Genomic DNA, 20,117 nt, shown 5'->3' with positions numbered 1-20,117 from the left:
TCAGGCCAGTTAATAAACTTCAGATCATTTGCATATCGTCTCACATACGCATTTGGTGATTTTTGAAGTGTTTGATCATTTAATCGGATTAAATGTCTCTCTATTGGTTGACACGTTCCATCCACTTTTAGCTTTTAGTCTTTTTATGTGAAAATAAATTAATGTTCTTTAAAAAAAAATGGAAATTGTATGCTTATTCACCGTTACAGGTTTTGGTGATTAACAATTTTAATTTTTTAATTTATTTTCAAGATACAAAACATACAATATGCAACATGAACACATCCGGCACTGCACACATGCACACACAAACACACACACGCACACACACACAGTGTGAGTTGACCCTCTGAGGTTATTTTTGGGGGGTCAGCTGTCGTTGTTTCCGTCAGCAGGACCCTCCTTCTCCTGTCCTTCCTCTGCCTCTCTGCGCCTCTCCTTCACCTCCTCTCCTTCACTCCGCTGATCCTGGTGAGGCTCTTTTCTTTCTCTACCTCTTTACAAAACATCTTTACCTTCAGTCAAGTATCTTTGTGTTGCGTTCAAGTGTCTTTGTGTGCTGTTGTCGCTGAAATTCAGCATCAGGGGAGTCTCAGTTTGCTACTTTGCTGCTTCTTCAAGTAGATTTGTTTGGAGAAAAAAAAATGTTTTTTTACTCCCTATATGCATTCAAATAAGCTGCTGGGTGGTTCAGTGACACTTATGCTGATCTACTAATCTAGTTTACTGAATAATATTACTGTAATGCAGCAAACTAACATGGGACCACCACATGGAGGGCTCCGTAATGGCTGCCGGGGCACGAGAAGTTGCCTCGTCACGTCTCTGTCAGGTCACAACGAAATAATCCGTCCTCACTTCAGCGTTTCAAAACTTTCAGTCACACTATAATATTAAAGTAAGAATGTTAATACCTATACATTCAGGGTATTTATAGTCTATATCTCGCTGAGAGGACAATGTGACCCGAATATGATACCAAACGGTGTCAAAAAAGGTTTTAAGCTGGTTTAGTTTTTTAGATATTTGGTGTCTCACCTATTGCGGTATTTGAGCTTCAGACTGTTCACTTTGTCACTTTAAGATTTTGTGACTTTTTGGCCTCTTTTTGTTGCGTCATTCTGATTTAAAAACTTGCTTTTATTCCACATACAGTGACAGTTTCTATTATTGTTGTCTGTTTTGCTATTTAAGGCATTATTTTGGAGCTGCAAAGATTACTCGATTAATTGTCAACTATTAAATTAACTATAAACTATCAACTATAAACTATTTTGATAATCTATTAATCACTATCGGAGTATCGGAGTCATTTTTTATTGAAGAAAATTGAAAACGTGTTGTTCATAAATTTGAATATGTTTCTAGTTTCTTTCAGTTGTTGATTTCGATGTGGTTTGCAGTTTGACATTCAGGGGGAGGGGCAGTGATTGGTCGAGTTATTCAGTGGGAGGAGCCTATTTAGCTTTAGAGGGTCATTACAGCAGGGTTGTTTTTGAGAGGGGTAGTTAACATGAAGCAGGAAAACAGAGTGGAGTTACATAAACAAACAAATTCACATATTCCATTACGGAATACAAGTGTGTATACAGATTGTGTGTGTGTGTGTGTGTGTGTGTGTGTGTGTGTGTGTGTGTGTGTGTGTTTGGCAGTGTGACCATATTTGGAGCCTCCAAGTATAGAAGAGACAACAACAGGTGTAATCTGGAGTGTGTGTGTGTGTGTGTGTGTGTGTGTGTGTGTGTGTGTGTGTGTGTGTGTGTGTGTGTGTGTGTGAATAGAAGAGACTACAACAGGTGTGATCTGGAGAGAGAGAGAGAGTGTGTGTGTGTGTGTGTGTGTGTGTGTGTGTGTTTTAAGACACAGAGTGGGGGCTGGTTGGCTTAAATGGCTAATTTTAATTTAGCAGATACAATAACGGTGGCAGCCGTCATGTTGTGACAGAGCTGTGAGGATAAACACTGGACACACACACACACACACACACACACACACACTTAAAGACTAGATTAAATGTCCTAGTCCTATCCTGTTGTCAACATGGTAGGAGGAGTAGGAAGCGTTGAAAAAGTGGGTGTGACAATCCTAACGTGGAGAACATTTTTAACAGAGCAAATGCCATTTTCTGTACTCTGGAGCCTTTTAACAGCTGGTTTAATATTTTGATCTGGCTATGCATGAGAAAGAGATGGATACATTGTGTAATTTCAACCACATGTGTGTAAGCCTATATAAAATGGAGAGTGATGTCACCAGTGGAAATAGCTGTACCCCCCGAAGCTCACAGTGTAATTCCAACACTGATTTCACCATGAGAAAGTGGTCATCTTAAAGATTATGAGGCACCGGGAGAGTTTAGAGGCTTATTATCATCCTAAATATAAATCCATGTTCCATTAATAACCTGACAGACATGCTGATGGACCGCTGGGATCTGTCACATCATACCCACAGTCTAAGTTAAGAGAGCAACATGTGGATTTAGCGGAGAGATATTTGTTACATGAGATAACACAGAATTAGTTTACTGGTTATATAAAGATGTGTCACTGAATGCTGGAAAGTATCAGTGTGGATCTGTAGCTCTGTTTCAATCAATAGACATATTAGGGCTGCAACTAATGACTGTTCATTGTGGATTATTTCCTGAATCAATGTCTTGTTTTGTCCACAACTCAAAGATATTCAGTTTCCTGTCACAGAGGAGAGAAGACACTAGAACAATATTCACATTTAACAAGGGGAAATCACGAAAGTTCTACCTTTATTTCAATTTATTAGGGCCCGAGCGCCAACAGCGGCGAAGGCCCTATTGAAACTGAAGGAATTATTCATTCTCTTTCTTTCTCTCTTTCTTTTTCCCGTCAAATGAATTGCCTTTTTGAGGGGCTCAACATATTCAAAAACTCACCAAATTTGGTGGTTGCATCAAGTCTGGTGAAACTTTACGTATTTTAAGGGTTTCGGGAATAGCCGCCCAAAAATGGCTTGCTTGCTTCCCCTAGAAAGTTAAAAGAATTGAGCCCCTGCAGTGCGTTTAACGTAAACTCACGAAACTTGGTACACATGTATCATGTCAAGATGTACAAAAAATGTCACTAGAGCCATACCTTAAACACAACAGGAAGTCCACCATTTTGATTTCAAAGTTCGAAATTAGTGCGATTTTGGCCATTTCCACATGTCGTACTTTAACGAACTCCTCCTAGAGATTTCATCCGATCAACTTCAAACTCGGTCTGTGCCATCTTACGAAGTTAAAGATGAAAAGTTGTTAAAAGAAAAACTTTTTGTCATAGGGCGTGGCCGTGGCGGGGCGGCCATTTTGTGCGTTTTGCCACCGAAACAGGAAGTGGGTGTAACTCGAGTGTACGTTGTCCGATTACCTCAAAACCTTTCAGGATTCATAAGAGTCCAACCCTGAGGACAAATGAAGGCCAATATTTACTTAAAGTCATAGCGCCCCCTAGTGGCAACAGGAAGTAGGCCTAAAAGTCAAGGTGCTATACTTTAACAAACTCCTCCTAGAGATTTCATCCGATGGACTTCAAACTTCGTCTGTACCATCCCAACACCTTAACGATGAAAAGTTATTTAAAGAAAAACTTTTCGTCAGACGGTGTGGGCGTGGCGTGGCGGCCATTTTGAGTGTTTAGCGATGAACAAAGAAGTTGTTGTAACTTGAGTGTACGTTGTCGTGTCTGCCCGAAATTTCTCAAGATTGACAAGGGTCCAGGCCTGAGGACACCTACAGGCCAAAATTGACTTTGGGTCATAGCGCCCCCCACCTGGCCACAGGAAATGCGCCTTATATGACAAACATCATCCGATTTGCATGAAACTCAGAATGTGTGGTCTACATGCGATACTGAGCCGCCCCCTATAATATGGCCACGCCCCCTTTCATAACATTTGAACCGTTTAAGGTAGAGTCTTGTGTGAGGTGTCATTGAACTCAGCAGAGAGTTTTATCTTCATTGGTCATGGTTTGGCCCGCCCCCTATGCTTAAGCCACGCCCCCTTTCATAACATTTGAACCGTTTAAAGTATACCCTTGTGTGAGGTATCATTGAACTCAGCAGAGACTTCATTCTTCATTGGTGATGGTTTGGCACGCCCCCTATGTTTAGGCCACGCCCCCTTTTATAACTAATGACCCGTTTGCTGTAGACCCTTGTGTGAGGTATCATTGAACTCAGCAGAGACTTCATTTTTAATTGGTGATGGTTTGACCCGCCCCCTATGCTTTAGCTTTTCACAGCCAATGAACCATATGACGAAGAGTCTTGTGTGAGGTATTGTTGAACTCGGCGGGGAGTTCCCTTGTCATTGGTGACGATTTGCGGTGTCTGAGTGCCAAATTTTACACAGTCGCAAGGAGTGGCGTCTGCCAGTAACCCCGACGCGCGCAGAGGCGCGAGGGCCCGTCCATTGCTGCTCGCAGCTTTAATTTTCGTTGTTTTTCAGTCGGTTACCTATTCACACCGTCGGGAATCTAAACGTGATTTTGTTTTAATTTAGGGCTGATCAAGGGCGTAACTTTGGGTTAAACATCATGGGGAGAGGGTTGAAATCTTTACTCTCTCTCTATGGAGGTCCCCAGACATGTCTGCATGTATTGAAAAAAAAGCGACAAAAACATCTGACAAACCAATAAAACAACAACAAATTCAATAAAACCTGCCAGCAAGGCGACAAAAATGTAAAAAAAAAAAATCTCTTTTTTGAAAAATGCAACAAAAACCTCAAAATAAGCAACAAAGCAACAAAAATGTCAAAAATCAACAAATGTCGAAAAAAGCGACAAAAACCTAATAAAAACTGTGTAAAAAAAAAACCTTGAAAACGGCGACTAAACCTCAGAAAGAAACAAAACGTTATAAAAAAGCAGCAAACATGTCGGAAAAGGCGCCAAAAACAATTAACAAAAACGTCAAAAAAAGCTTTTCTGGATAATGGATGAGTTGTACGGTCTAAAAATGTCAGAACATGGTGAAAAATGTGGATCAGTGTTTCCCAAAAAGCCCAAGATGACGTCCTCAAATTGCCAAAACTCAAAGATATTCAGTTTAATGCCACAGAGGAGAGAAGAAACTAGAACATATTCACAATTAACAAACTGACGTCACACAAGTTTCACCTTTTAGTCATAAAACGGATTGATTAGTTGATAGTTGACAACTAATCGATTAAACTTTGTAGCTCGACAAACAGAAATCAATGAACTGAATTTAAATAATCGTTGCAGTGTCAAACACAACAACAGCTTTGATAGCTTTCTTTAAAATTGCAAGGAAAGGAAATTTTGTTCAGTCCTTCATCTGTGCTATCGCCCATAGGCGTGCTGGTCTTACAGGGAGGTGTGTTCAGGTGCATTCTGGGCGTATTGCTATCTTGATGCAGCGGGAAGTGATCGCGCCATTGACCAACAAAAACCTGGTCTAAAGTCAATAGCGCAGCATTTCATTGTTATTTTAACAGCACATTAGTAAAATGCTCCTAGGCTCGTGCACTATGCTTGTTATACACACAGCAGCCCACACACATACAGAAGATTAAAATAAAAACAAATGACGGTGCAAGTCCTCCATCATAATAGTAATGAACCAAGTTCCAAACGCGCCTGGCTTTTAAAGGGAATGGGAGATGATCTCTGATTGGTTGATTGCATGTTACGCCCAAAACACATCTCTGATTAATGAAGACACTAAGTAGAGCCCTTTAGGACCAGGCACCCGGCGCACTGACCCTTTTTGCGCCATCAAACTAGTAAAAGTGGATTTGGACATGCCCTAAACACACCTGCACCAGACACTTCACGCTGCGCGCTTCCTTCCTTCCTCCTCTGTGGTATCTCTTAAGAAGCTGGAATCAGAGATTTTTTTTACTTTTTCTGCATACAAAATGATGGGTTGATCAAAATAGTTGGCGATTATTTTAAGAGTTGATTTTCTCTCTGTCGATCAACCACAGAACCCCCGAGGATGGAGACGTCTGTGAAAGCAGCTGAAGCGTTGGCCCCCTCGCAGCCTGATGTGGATGGGGAGGTGACGGCTCCACCCGCAGCCTGCAGCTCTTCCGAACACTCGGACCCCATGGAGGAGTTCAAGAGACGGCTCCAGGACATTATCAGCACCCACGGCTCTGCAACCGGCCTCCTGGACACACAGGTGAGCTAGGTGACAACTTTAAAGGCCTCTTTACAGTCGCCGTTCCCGACCTGTCACACGACAGTGTGACGTCAAAATGACGTAGATCTCGCTGGTGCGCCATTATTTAAAGTGCCAGAGATCGTGCACCACTCTATTAAACTCGTCCATGAAGCATGGACGAGTTGCTTTCCCGGCAAGTGCGCCAACAGCAACTGTATTCTGACTGGTACCGAATGCCAGGACTCTGAGTGACTGCAAGTCTCTCTTGTAAACTTACAGGGTTAAGATGAGTTATTTTATGGTGAATGAAAGGCTTAAGCCGACGAAGTACGTCATCAAATCATTGTGCAGACATTCTGAAGTATTCAAAGTGCTTCTTCTCTTCGTCTATCCTTCTCATTTGTTTCACGAGGATATTGAACTCACCATATTTATGACTGGTGTTATTCAAAGGAACAACATTTCATCTTCTTTTTCTTCGTTTCTTTGCAAGCAGGCTCAAAAGCAGCTGCTCTTCCTCATCCATTGACCTCAATATCATCTTAGCCACTGTTGACATTGACGTCAATGCTGCTGCCAGTTCTACCGTTGTTTACCTTTTTCCTTCTTCTTCTATTCCCTAGAAATAGCAAAGTCGGTAGCCTTTCCTCGGTTGCGCCACCTCTGTTCAGGAGAACACTGCAACTAGTGTCGCGACCACCACGCGCAAGTAGAAATAGTTATGGCGCTCCCATGACATCATACTGTCGCGTGACAGGTCGGGTACGGTGAGTATAATGAACGCTTAAAGTTTCTGTTGATGTGCAGCTTAAACTAAATTTTCTGTATTGTTTTAAATGTATCAGAGTCTGATGGAGGAGGAGGTGGAAAAGATGAAGAAGGAGCCAAAAGATGACATCCCAGTTGCCATTGAGACAGGTGAGGCAGCACGATGGTGTAAGACTAGTCTATATCCACGACGTTTCACTTCTGGGATTGTTCAGGTGCCGCTGGAAATGCCACCGGACGTCCGGACCTTCCTCTTCCTTTTGTGTTGGCGTTCTAACCTTCCGGTGGATTTGTGAGGTCTTTGGTTAACTGCTCCTCAGATCTCTGCAGGGTAAATCCAGACAGCTAGCTAGACTATCTGTCCAATCGGAGGTTTCTGTTGCACGACTAAAACTACTTTTGAACGTACACATGTTCCACCAAAACCAGTTCCTTCCTGAGACTATTTAGCAGAGGCACCGTGGCTCCGTCCGGTGCTTAGCCGCACCCCAAGTTTATTGTGATTGGTTTAAAGAAATGCCAATAAACGCACATTTTTTTCTCCCACCCCGAAATGCTGTGTGGACTAGCCAGACCTTCCTCCGCAGCATTGTGGAGGAAGGTCTGAATGAAAGACTAGTGTAAAACTGATGCTGTTAGCAGATAAGTGTCATCTTTGAGGGCTCTTCAAAACTGTTAGAAAAACAATTGACTGTTTGATACCATTGATACCAAGTGTTGTACATGCATACCACCTAGACGTGGCAGGAAACACGACCCACGTCCTCATATATAAAACAGAGAATGTAACGGTCATGGCTTTAACGCGTCCTTGTGAAACGGTCACAGTTTGGGATAAAATCAGACGCTACTTTACTGTCTTAAGAAATGTAATGTCTTGTGTTTGTCTTTGTCTCTGCACAGAGGTCTGTCTCATCTTGAAGAGTCTGAACAAGCTCTCTTCTCAAGAGCAGAAACTGGAAGATGTGGTCAGGAAGTACGCCGAAGTGGTGAGAAGTGTTTTTTATTTCCATCTGTGGATACTTTTCACCACAGTTTTCTAAAAGTCCTCTTTCTTCTCTGTGCACTAACATTTCAGACCTCCTTTGGTTGTTGTGTGTGCAGGCAGCCCTGCGGCGGGGTGATGAAAAGAAGCTGTCCGTGTTGCAGCAGCGGCTGTCCGTCCTGCTGGACGAGCGGCAGCATCTGCAGGAGGAGAGTCGCAGTAGCATCACCGCCCGCTGCAAACTGGAGACTCTGTGCAAAGAGCTGCAGGGACACTACACTGTGCTGAGGGTATGTACAGTAGGAGCAGATGGTGACTACAATGCTTAAAGAAAGCTGTTGGTGGCCGCAGGGTTGGGTACGGAAACACAGTGCTTCCTAACCCACCGGTATCTACCAGACCAATGATTTCGGTGCCTCATTTCGATGCTGCTTAAATGCCTGCACTGCCCTCTGTTGCTCCAAAACGATACAGGCAACAAATTGCAAATGAACGAAGGAAGATGGACGATTAATATGCAGTTTAAGGTAAATGGTTGAATCTGTTTAGCCACTGTGAAGATATCAGTGTCTTACATCAAGAAAACTGTCTACCATCAAGTATACCATCAGTAGGCTGTAAGCTGGAAGTGATTTCATTGACTTACTGTGAGGAAACATATATTAAACATTTGACCTAGAGAAAGAGATTGCTGCTAATATAAAACCCTTTGAAGGTCTCCTAAATGTGTCATATTAATACACAGCTTGAGCTGGGGAACTTAGGATGGTTGCTTAAAAAGTTGTATCTGGTTTAAATGTTAACATGTTCAAATTTATGTTGTCCAGTACAGAATATACTAATTTATCTTAGAAAACCTGAATATTATGTTCAGCTACAAACAAATGCAATACCAGTCTTAAAATACAAATGCTGAAATATGAAAGCAAAAGCCTCCCTATATCTCTGTCCCCCTCCCCCGTCCAGGAGGAGACCCTTCAGCGCAGCAGGGAGGACGAGGAGAAGAGGACGGAGATGACCAACCACTTCCAGAGGACGCTGACAGAAATCCAGGCACAGATCGAGCAGCACAGCTCCCGAAACGACAAACTGTGCCACGAAAATAGCAGCCTGACCGACAAACTAGAGAATCTCATGAGCCAGTGCGAGATGAGGGAGGAGGTGAGGAGTCAAAGGTCAACTATTCATTCTTTATAGATCATAAGAAGCCATCCCCCCCTTTTTAAAGGGGATGTTTAGGGGCAGATAAGAGGTCAGCAGAAGATGCCACATAGACGTTTTCAACACCATCTGTAAGCTGGGTAATGGAGATTATTTTGACACTCTGTGTCAGTTCTGTCAGGTCCATTAAAGTCAAGAACAACACAGACAATAAAAATGCTTTAGGAAATTGTATTGAATAAATTACGAATTAAATTTGGCAGTATGGCTCAGTTCAGAGGAGTCCTCTGACCTTTGATGAGCACCATGAAAAAGCAGTGAGTCAGGGGACACATTAGGGGACTCTCACACAGTTTAGGACAGGGAGTCCTAAACAGGGAGTCTTGACTACTTGGCCTGCCGAAACTGACGCTGAATTTCTAGTCATAAGTCAGAAATTCATTCAAATAAATTGTGAAAGTACATAAGGTCTGGGAACATTATGATGGAATTTTATGATGCTCATTCCCATGCTCACACATAAGTTGCTGCAGCACTTTTGGTGTTGATATCCTTTCTTGAGCAGATTTGGTGTAACATTTAACCCTTTTTTTACCACTCAAATTGATAAAAATGGTAAAAGAAAATCCCTCCAAAATACCACTTGTACAAGACCATAGAAAGAGCAAGAGAGATATGTTGTGATTTGGTATTAAAGATGTTTGACATTTGGAGATATCTGGAAGAACTGCATTTTTCAGCAATTGAATGGCTAGCACTTCTGTTCTGGAAACCCCCTTATTGTCCATATTCCTAAGAAAGTCACACACCCTCTGAATGCCCTAGTTCGCTTGTTTCTGGTTGTAAAGTTGTACAAGGCTGAGATTATTTTTAAAAATGAATAGCCTGACAAGCCAGACCCACATCAAGATGTTGGCTCTGGGAACTCACCATTGGCAGGGCTCAATCCGAGGGGCGGGATAAACGGTTGTCTTTCAAATTCCCTCTGCACGCAATAGGATAGCGCTCCAACCAACCAGAGCAACGCTACTTGATAGGATAAACTTTTGCCTTATCTATCCGAACACATCTTCCTTTTTTAAGAAGGACTTCAGTGCCGTTCTTTGTTCTTTTCTCAAAGAAAAGCTGAACTCCAAGTCTTCCAGAGTCGCGGCCAAAGCCGATTCTAAAGCAGCAGCGGCTATCTTCTTTGTTTTCAAGTAGCAGGGAATTCGCGTGGAAACGTCGCAGCTCTGCAGTCATTATGTTAAGCCCCGCACACCGACTCCACACACAATGTAATTAACCTGACTAGAGTTTGGTTCTTCCAGCTTGCAAGCCAACGGAAAGTTGCTAGACGACACTGGCTGCAAATTACATTTGCTGCCGCTAGAGTGCTTCTAGATTTCTTGGCTAAACAATTAATCAATTAGTTGAGAAAATTGTTGATAAAGGAAGGGTTTCAGATCCAGATTCTCTCACTTAAAGTATTTTTCTTCTTCCTGCAGAGTTTGGAGAAGATCAACAAGCATCGCGAGCTGCAGCAAAAACTGACTGAAGCTAAACTGAAACAGGCCAATGCTCTGCTGACCGAAGCCGAGGAAAAACACAAGAGGGAGAAGGAATATGTAAGTGGATGTTATTGTATCCCATAGTTGTCTGTCTGTTGATAATAAAAAATTCACTGGGTCATACACATACAAAAATGGTAAAATAAGTACAAAGTTTTATTTTCAAAAAGCATATGAAAGATTTTATGAAAGGGATAGACTTGTATGTTGTTTGTTGATAAATTTCAGATTATATCCTCAGCCTTTTAAGACATGTTTTTTCATCAAAACTGTCATAAAATATTTACAGTGTGAGGCACTTTCCAATACATTAAAATTGGATGATAATGGTGTGCATTAAAAATGCACACCATTATCATCCACTTGTTACTTGAGTATTTTAATGATTTTTAAAGACTCTTTTATAGTTTTTCATGGGTCACTTTTACATAAACTTTACATAAACGGTTGTTACACAGGCACACCGTGTGCGCCATTAATGCTTTAAAGTAGCAGTTATTTAAAATCATTCACATAGATTATTATCATTAGGGTTATTTGTTATTAACGAGGCAATACAGAATCTGTAGATACAAACTTTCGCAGAATTTTCCGCAGATTTTCTGTAGATTAAGCACTTTATTCTACAATTCGGTTATTGGATTTATGATATCATATTTTTTTTTGTTTTGCTACTGCCACGTAGACATTTGATATTCATCTTTATTGTTTTTCATGAATGTGCTTTACTGTAAACATAGTTAGTAATTGTGAATCTTTATGAATTAGAGGCATGGTTTTTAAGTTTATTAACATTTATAATTATTTTGGAAACACTTTAAAATAATTATTAACTTACCATTTATTAATGATGGTTATTATTAAGTACACATTATTATTATTTTGTACACGTTAAATATATTCCCAGATTGACTGTGTATTGTCTCTGTTAGTTGCTTAGGGAGGCTATTGACAAAACAAAGAAATGCTTCGCTATGAAGGAGCAGGAGCTGGCCATGAAGAAGAAGGTAAAGAAATGTCTGTAATGTGTCTCCGTCTCTCCTCTTCTAACCAGTTACTGGTTCAGGCTGCTGAGTGGAAACTGCAGACTCAGACACTCAGAGAACAGGGGATGATGATGCAGGCACAGGTGAATATTCACTGACCAGACTAACATGCTGACAACGAGGACAGGTAGCCGGTAGAACACACCTGGGGGAAGATGTAGGGATAAGATGAATGTTACCAAGGGTACAGAAAGACAGCACTGTAGCCAGAACTTTAGAATAATGAGGTCATAAAATACAACACAGAATGAATGTTGAGAATGTTTTCTAATTATTAGGATTTATTTTTACATATTTTCTGTAAATGATATAACATGAAGTTCTAAATACAGTTTCAAGTTCAATCTAAAGCAGTGGTGTAGTCTAATGTATTGTAATGGGTATACTGTACCACATATATGTAAAGGCTATACTGTATATACAAATATTTTCCTGGCTGAGAATAGGCCTTTGGGGGGAATATCAAAGTGTGGGGTCTGTGTGTCCTCCTCCATGGTTATTTTGAGCATCAAATACTTAATTTCATGCATTCTGATACACTTTTATGCACCAATTTATGGTGGGAATACCTTTATTTATCATATGAGAAGGAAAACACAGATGACATTCAAAATATATAAAAAATATAATGGAATATAAAGAGTTAGGGGGCTTTCACATCAGGAACCTAAGCCAAAAGTTGACCCCAAAGCAACGAGGACAAAATAAAATAGGCTATTTATATTTGTGTTAAATGTGTGGTGAAGGGAGGATACTGTGTAGTGTAGGCGGGGCATTTGGACCTGGTCGCTACATACACACTACGCACTGCGCTCAGCAAGGAGCGGGTCGATGAAAAATGAAAAAAAAAGTCTGTTTGCATGTTTTGCAGTGTTAGTTTAGTTTGCTGTCACATTACTCGACCCAGTATTTGTGAATACAAATATCTGAAGTGAAAGTTCTGTCACAAAATTGTTGTTGCGTATTATTGCACATTTTTAAGAGGGTATATGGAAACCACTGATCTAAAGATATACATCTAATAATAAACATTGGGATGACCCTTATAAAACCCAGAAATGCCTAAATATTTAATTGTAAAACATGTAGTTTGGTAATACAACACAGGCCCATCCCCTCTGATCTTTTACAAAAAGTTTAGATAAGTAAGATTAGAAATAGGGATTTATTTTGGCTTTTTCGAAGAATTCAACTATCTGATCAACTTTATTTTCTGTAAATTTGAAATGAAGTTCTAAACAAAGTTTAATCAAAATATACACATTAAAGAAAACACTGGGATGACCTTTTAAAAAACCCAGAAATGTATAAAGATTCAAACTTGTTGTTTGGTAATACAACACAGGCCCATCCACTCTGATCTTTTACAAAATGTTTGGAAAAGTTTCTTAATCTCTTGATTTTTATTTTGTATTTAGAATATGAATTAGATCCCATGGCATGACAATTTCACTTTAAGAGTTTTTTTAACATTAATATGAGTTCCCCCAGCCTGCCTATGGTCCCCCAGTGGCTAGAAATGGTGATAGGTGTAAACCGAGCCCTGGGTATCCTGCTCTTCCTTTGAGAAAATGAAAGCTCAGATGGGCCAATCAGGAATCTTCCCTTTATGATCTCATAAGGGGCAAGGTTGGCTCCCCTTTCTCTGCTTTGCCGGCCCAGAGAATTTGGCCCGTCCTTGCAAAGGAGAGAGACATCATGGCTTGCAAACGAGCAAATCATGGCAGTTGGTCAAAGCCACACCTCCACCTTGCCCCCCTCTCTCCTCCTCATTAGCATTTAAAGCTACAGACACAGAAATGGCACATCCTAAGGAAAGCTCATTGTGGGACTGGCTCTAGTGGCTGTAATTCTGCACCAAGGCTGAATTTCGGGAAAGAGACTTCAAAGACAGTATTAGGGGACCACTAAGGCCTATATAAAAGCATCCAAAAAGCAGCATGTTATAGGACCTTTAACTGATAAACTATTTTCCATAAATGTTCCAACATGAGATGACGCTTTATAAACCCAGAAATGTATAAAGATTCAATTGTCTGGTAAAAGTTGATATCACATTTCGGCATTTTAATTTATAAACTCTATCTCTACTCTAGAACTATCTGCAGGGTCTGATATGGTTATTGATTGATACCAATTAACAATTAAGCGATACGTTATTTGACAGAACTATTCAAAAGTCTGGAAATGAGACCCTGAAAAGATCTGTAACGCCTTCCAGATGGCAGCAGAGTGAAGAGGTTGTGACCTGGGTGGGAACAGTCTTTAATTATGTTTTTTGCCCGCTGCAGGCATCTGGTGTGGAGTGAGGGGAGCTTTGTGTGAATTATGTTTTGTGCTGATTTCCTGACTCTGTCCAGGGCCTTTTTGTCAGCAGTGGTGCAGCTGCTAAACCACACCAGGATGTCGTGGGAGATGATACTTTGGACAGAACAGTTGTAAAAAGGATCAAAGCAGCTTCTGGGGGAGTTGATTTTGTTGAGTGACCTGAGAAAGTACAGTCACTGCTGTGCTTTCTTCATAAGGGCTGTGGTGTTGGTTGCCCAGGTGATGTCCTGTGAGATGTGTGTCCGCAGGAATTTGAAGTCCTTAACCCTCTCTGCAGTGTCCCCATTGATGTAAACCGGGGCAAGGTCAGTCCTCTTCCTGCGGAAGTCTACCACCACCTCTTTGGTCTTAGAGGTGTTCAAGTACCTTCCCAGCTACATAAAGAATGTAAAGTGGTCGAAAGTGTTTCTGAATGAGTAGATAAAGTAGATTAGTAAAGGTTTGAGCTGCAGCCAGGTTTAACCAACATGTCAGCAGGATTATTTCTGTTTCAGGACTGAATGTTGCTTTACAAACCACCAAGCAGTTGTCTTCCATTTCAATATTTTCAAAAGTTCATTTTTGTAACAACTGCTGAGTTTGAAGTGAATATTAGGTCCCTTAGGTTTAATGCTGGAAGCGAAGTGTGAATGATTAACGGCCTTTAGCAGCTTGTACGGCTCATAATTAACGACTCATGCAATTTGTAATTCATCACTTAGAGGCGTAGTCATTATCCACTTTTCCAAGGGTTTAGAGGAGAAATTAGGTTCTTTAAACATACATTTATGTGCCTTTACTGTGCTGTCTGTTAGGAATAATGTCTTTGTCTCTTTGGCAGGGATGTATGTTTGTACAATAAGTAATATCCGAATAGTTTGTTCCTGTTACGGATGAGGGAAGTTGAGGACCCAAAGTGCAGAGAGCAGGCAGGCAGGAGTATGTAGAAGATGAGGATTTATTGAAGAAACACAAAATGAACCAAGGAAGTCCTGAGCGCAGCAGCAGGCAAAAAAACCAATACCAAAAATGAACAAAAGGAATCCGGGGAGCAAAAACCAGACCTGAACAAAACACTGGGAGACACGACAGGCACACACAAACACACAAAATGATCTGACACTGGACAAGGGGAACACAAAGACTAAATACAGAGGGTAATGAGATAACACAAGACAGGTGACACAAGGCTGGGAAACAGGTGAAACACATTAGGCTGGGCAAAGCAATCAAAAAAGGAGGGAAACACAAGACAGGAAGTAAAGTGGACAAGACAGAAAACCAGAGACTTCAAAATAAAACAGGAAACTGAGCAAAACACAACACAGAAAACAGACTACCAAACTAAGACAACACCAAAACCATAACAGTTCCATATTAAACAGAACTTGAGAAAACAAGAATGTTAAACCTGAAGCCGCAAACTAAAATCCATGTGAGGGGTTGATGTTTAGCCAGAAACCAACCTGATTTTAATACTATGTTAATTTCTGTCTGTGCTTCAAGTCTGACTCTTTTCTCTTTCCTTCTGTCCACAGCTGAAACTCTACGGTGAGAAGTTTGATGAGTTTCAGGCAACGCTGGCAAAAAGCAATGAAATCTATGTCCGCTTCAAGAAAGAGATGGATAAAGTAGGTGGTGAATACCGTGTTAACCTAGTTGGTGGTAATGAGACTGTTGGATCTAAGTGATGGTTATCAATGTTATCACTTTGTCATTACTGTATATTTTGAGCAATCCACCAAGAAGAAGTGTGTCTATGTATATAGTACCTACAGCTCAGGTTAGTCAGATTTTGTTTTTAGGCGTCACTGCAGCCTTTTGGTTTTAATCTTTTCCCCTTTTTAGATGTCAGAAAAGATGAAGAAAATGGACAAAGAGTCAAATCTGTGGAAGACAAGGTTTGAGAACTGCAACAAGGCTCTGACTGACATGATGGAGGAGGTACAGTATGCAGATGATGTTCCCAATGTTGACCCTTTGTGGGGGTTTGTTGAGTCTTGATAGCAACAAGTCCTTCAAATCATACAATGACATAGGCTGTTTATTCCTTCCCTCTAATACGACCCAGAGGAATGTTTTAATGTAAAGTATACTTTATTAATCCCGCAAGGGGAAATTACAATGTTTTCACTCTGTTGTTATTACACATATGCCTGAATTACACACACACACACACACACACACACACACACACACACACACACACACACACACACACTAATGGAGAGATGTCAGAGTGAGGGAGCTGCCAATGGAAAGGCACCCTGAGCAGTTGGGGATTCGGTGCCTTGCTCAAGAGCACCTTGGCAGTGCCCAGGAGGTGAACTGGCACCTCTCCAGCTATCAGTCCACCACCATACTCTGGTTCCCAACCCAACTCCCTACAGACTGAACTACTCATGTCTAAATCAGAGAATGTAACAGTCTCTGTTTCAATCAGCCAGATAACGTTGGGAAATGGTGGCACTTTAGTTTGGTTTAGGCAACAAAATGACTTGGTCAAATTTAGAAAAAGATTGTGCTTGTGTTAAAAATCATCTGTTACGTTAATTAACTCGGCATAATTAAAGGTTATGCAGTTGACACAAAACGTTGCGTAGTTCTGTTTCAAAACATCGGCGTTTACTTTGCTTTTGAAACGGGACATGAACCCCGGGGTTAAAGTGCTGTGTTTGTTTGACCCAACTTACCTCCTTATGAGGAACTTGGCACTCTTTTACTTCATCACCTACTTCCTACTACCTTTGCTCCTGTAATAATTACGGGAGACCACTAGTGGGCGCCGCCACTGTAAATGTAAATATGCATTGTAATTGCTGCTTGAACAAATTACTTATGGGAGCATTTTTTGGGGAGGACAGTCTCCTTGAATGAACCCAGCCAGGCATCCCACGAAATGATCATAATCTGATAACTTGCAGATCATTTGCAGCTGAGCTATTAACCTTTATATATATATATATATATATATATATATATATATATATATATATATATATATATATACATAAAATGAGATGCAAAGAAAGTGACATATATATATATGATATATATATATATATATATATATATATATATATATATATATATATATATATATATATATATATCACATATATATATTTTCTTTATCCCTCTGTCTGTTCCAGAGAACCACAAAGATGAAGGAGTATGACGTGTTCGTCCTGAAGATTCAGAAGCTGGAGAGGTTGTGTAATGCCCTACAGAGCGAGAGGGCAATCCTCTATGAAAAGATCAAGGAAATCCGCCAGACTAACTCCAACATCCCATCAAAGGTCTTCGGCAGTTCTAAAGTTGATGAAATCCCCACCCCAGAGGATCCTGACAAACCTGCCATTCTGACCCCTGTGGAGCTCCAAGAGCTTCAGGAGCTACAGAAGGAGGACCCAGTCCTAACGGAGGGCATGTCCCGTCTAAAGGAGGAGCAGGCCAAGCTGCAGGAGATTGCAGCTGCCCTGTTGGCCAAACCGTCCGACAATGACGAAGAGGACAATGATGATGAAGACACTGAAGAAGACTTGATGTCTTCTGTGTTTGCCCAGTTCAAGACCAAATCTCAGGTTACAGAGGAGGCGGTTTCAGTCCCTCAGCAGGTGGCTGATGTCAAAGCAGAGGCAGCAGAATCAGTTCTCCCACAGCCAGATAAAGTCGAGGAGGTTTCAAAGCCAGCCATGTCGACACCTGTGGAGAACACAGCTGATGTGATACCAACAGAGACAAAACCAGAAGCTGTAAAAGTTCAAACCCAGGTCGAGGAGAAAGAGGTGAAACCAGATAAGGCGATCCAGCAGCAACCAGCTGAACCGGTACCGACATCTGAGCCTGAGAAAGTCAAGATCGATCCACCAACAAACCCAAAACCAGAAGCAGAAGAGGCTGAGATCTTAGTCAAGGCCGCTGAGGTCAACCCAGTGGTCCCAGTGGAAGACGAGAAGGTCCAGGCTGAACCAGTGAACGTACAAAAGGAAGCACCAACTAAGTCAGAGTCAGCTCCACCCTCCAATGACACACCTAAAGCAACTGCCTCCTCCAATGCTGAGTCCTCCAAAAAGCAAACATCAAAGAAAAAGAAGAAGAAGAACGGAAAGAATGCTAGCTAAAGTGGAGGATGTGCAGAAGGTGTGTGTGTGGTGTTATTTGGGTAGGTGTGTGTGCGTAGATGAAATCCAACTGCACCTTTCTTTTATTTGTCCCAACTGGTGCAGCCAGAAAGTGTTGTCACTGTCATTTTTCCCAAGATTCAATGTAACCAGATGAGGACAGACAAATAAACTGACTGTATTTTACAGTTTGAATGTCTAAATAAACGTTTAGTATGACCTGGGCAATGGAACGAAAGGCCTAACTGAATTAATAACAAAGTCTAAAGTATTTAGTGTTATCAAAAGGGCCATACAGAGTGAAAGTGTTTTCCTTTTGTAAAGCAGAATGCCAAAACAAAGCCATTGGTTGGTATCTATGCCAGTAAAATTGCAGTGTCTCTTTTAAACAAAACAAATCACATTCACAGACTCAATTAAAGTGATTTTTGTTAATGTTACGTTGTTTGACTGGTATTTATTTTGTTTTGTTTAACTAGTTGTCCCTAACCATGAAATACAAGAAAGCAAAAGATGCAGTCCTTGTGAGGACTGGACAAAATTGCCTCACTTTTTAAGAATGTCATCACTTGTGGCCGGTTGGTACAGTGGGTGGAGCAGGCGCACATGTGCAGAGGTTTGGTCCTCGACGCGGAGGGTCCGGGGTTCAAGTCTGACCTGTGACAGTTTTCCTGCGTGTCTTCCCCCTTTCTCTCCCCCTTTCATGTCTCAGCTTTCCTGTCTAATAAAGGCGGAAATGCCCCCCAAAAAACTTGTAAGGTCTAAAACACAAGTTGGTCCCCACAAAGACATGTGTACAAGAACACACACAGAAACGCACAGATCACAGTGTGGGGACCAGGTTAAGTCCATAATTAAAAGGACACAGGTTTAATAAATTTTTTTAAGACTCCATTTGAAAAGTAAGTGCAACAACAACTTTCTGTACTATCAAAAGCTTGGAAATATATTTCTTAAGATGCAGCACAACTAAACCTCCACAAGATGGTGCTGTTTCTCTCCACAGGTGAAGGGTTTTGCAGGACGACCTAATAGCCACTAGATGGAGACAGTGTTCTTCATATCACATCTGTATTACATGACAGAGGTTTTTGAAGATATATGTTTGGATGTTTTCAAGGTTTTGGACAGACATTTAATGCTCTCATACTTTATTGTGCTCTTGAGCCAGTTTTCTTCTTTATCATTGAGCTACAGTAAGCTGAAACAATAACCTAAACAATAAAGTGTCATTAGTTTCACTATCAAATTCATTCTGTCAACTAAGTATACATTATGTAACTGCTAAACACAACTACAGCCTCAATATTGTTAGTTTAATTTGGTGGTGTGTTATTTTTGTAGATTTATAAAGACATTTAAATTTCTATGAAATTTTGACCTTTGTTGACAATTTACATTAAAATCAGTCAAAATGTAGACGTTCAAAGATACATTTTTTTTTTCATTTTCAAACCTTTATTTTAAGCTCAGGGCCCAATGAGGGAGACCCTCATTTTCAATGGGGTAGAGTGCACAACATCAATTTCAAGTCTTTAAAACAATCAAATAAAACAGACACAAGAACATACACAGAAGTCACTAATCAAGGCCTAACAGGGGTCTTGCCAAGCTCAGTCCAAGTTTAAGCGCCCTGCATAAAATCCATTTATCAAAACGAGTGGAATATGGTATGACATATGGAGCCAACCACACAGATAATTCAATTCTTGGGCTTTTAACCTAGCTTTCGAAACAACCTGTTCTCATTCCCAACTCGTCTAATACTGACGATTGGTCAGTGGCTCTCAGTGCCAGATACCGACGCAAAAAATCACCCTTTAGCGTCTATAAGGGATGCACTGGGCATAACAGCAGCTTGACCGCGGGGCTGTGAGAACACATACAGTTGCACTTTCATGTGGCTCTTTGTAGTTTGGCTTACTTGAAGCTTATATACTTGCACTTACTTCCTGTTGTCTGGAGTTTGTACCTTCAAGGTTGAAAGCCCTTAATTGGAAGTCGCTTTGGATAAAAGCATCAGC

The 20,117-nt window shown here is 41.0% G+C and overlaps 1 protein-coding gene across 1 annotated transcript; it reads left to right on the top strand.

The window, feature by feature from the left end:
- The first annotated feature begins 381 nt into the window (after positions 1-381).
- On the top strand, positions 382-18,533 carry LOC114573491 (alpha-taxilin). The gene is made up of 11 exons (XM_028605721.1): positions 382-471; positions 5,974-6,170; positions 6,998-7,070; positions 7,824-7,909; positions 8,025-8,195; positions 8,872-9,066; positions 10,554-10,673; positions 11,549-11,623; positions 15,508-15,600; positions 15,818-15,913; positions 17,122-18,533. The coding sequence occupies exons 2-11, from the start codon at positions 5,985-5,987 to the stop codon at positions 18,091-18,093; spliced, it is 2,067 nt and encodes a 688-aa protein (XP_028461522.1). The 5' UTR covers positions 382-471; positions 5,974-5,984; the 3' UTR covers positions 18,094-18,533.
- The last annotated feature ends 1,584 nt before the right edge of the window (positions 18,534-20,117 follow it).

Source organism: Perca flavescens, chromosome 18 (assembly GCF_004354835.1).
Source record: "Perca flavescens isolate YP-PL-M2 chromosome 18, PFLA_1.0, whole genome shotgun sequence".
NCBI lineage: Eukaryota > Metazoa > Chordata > Actinopteri > Perciformes > Percidae > Perca > Perca flavescens.
This window is presented reverse-complemented; position numbering and strand designations above follow the sequence as displayed.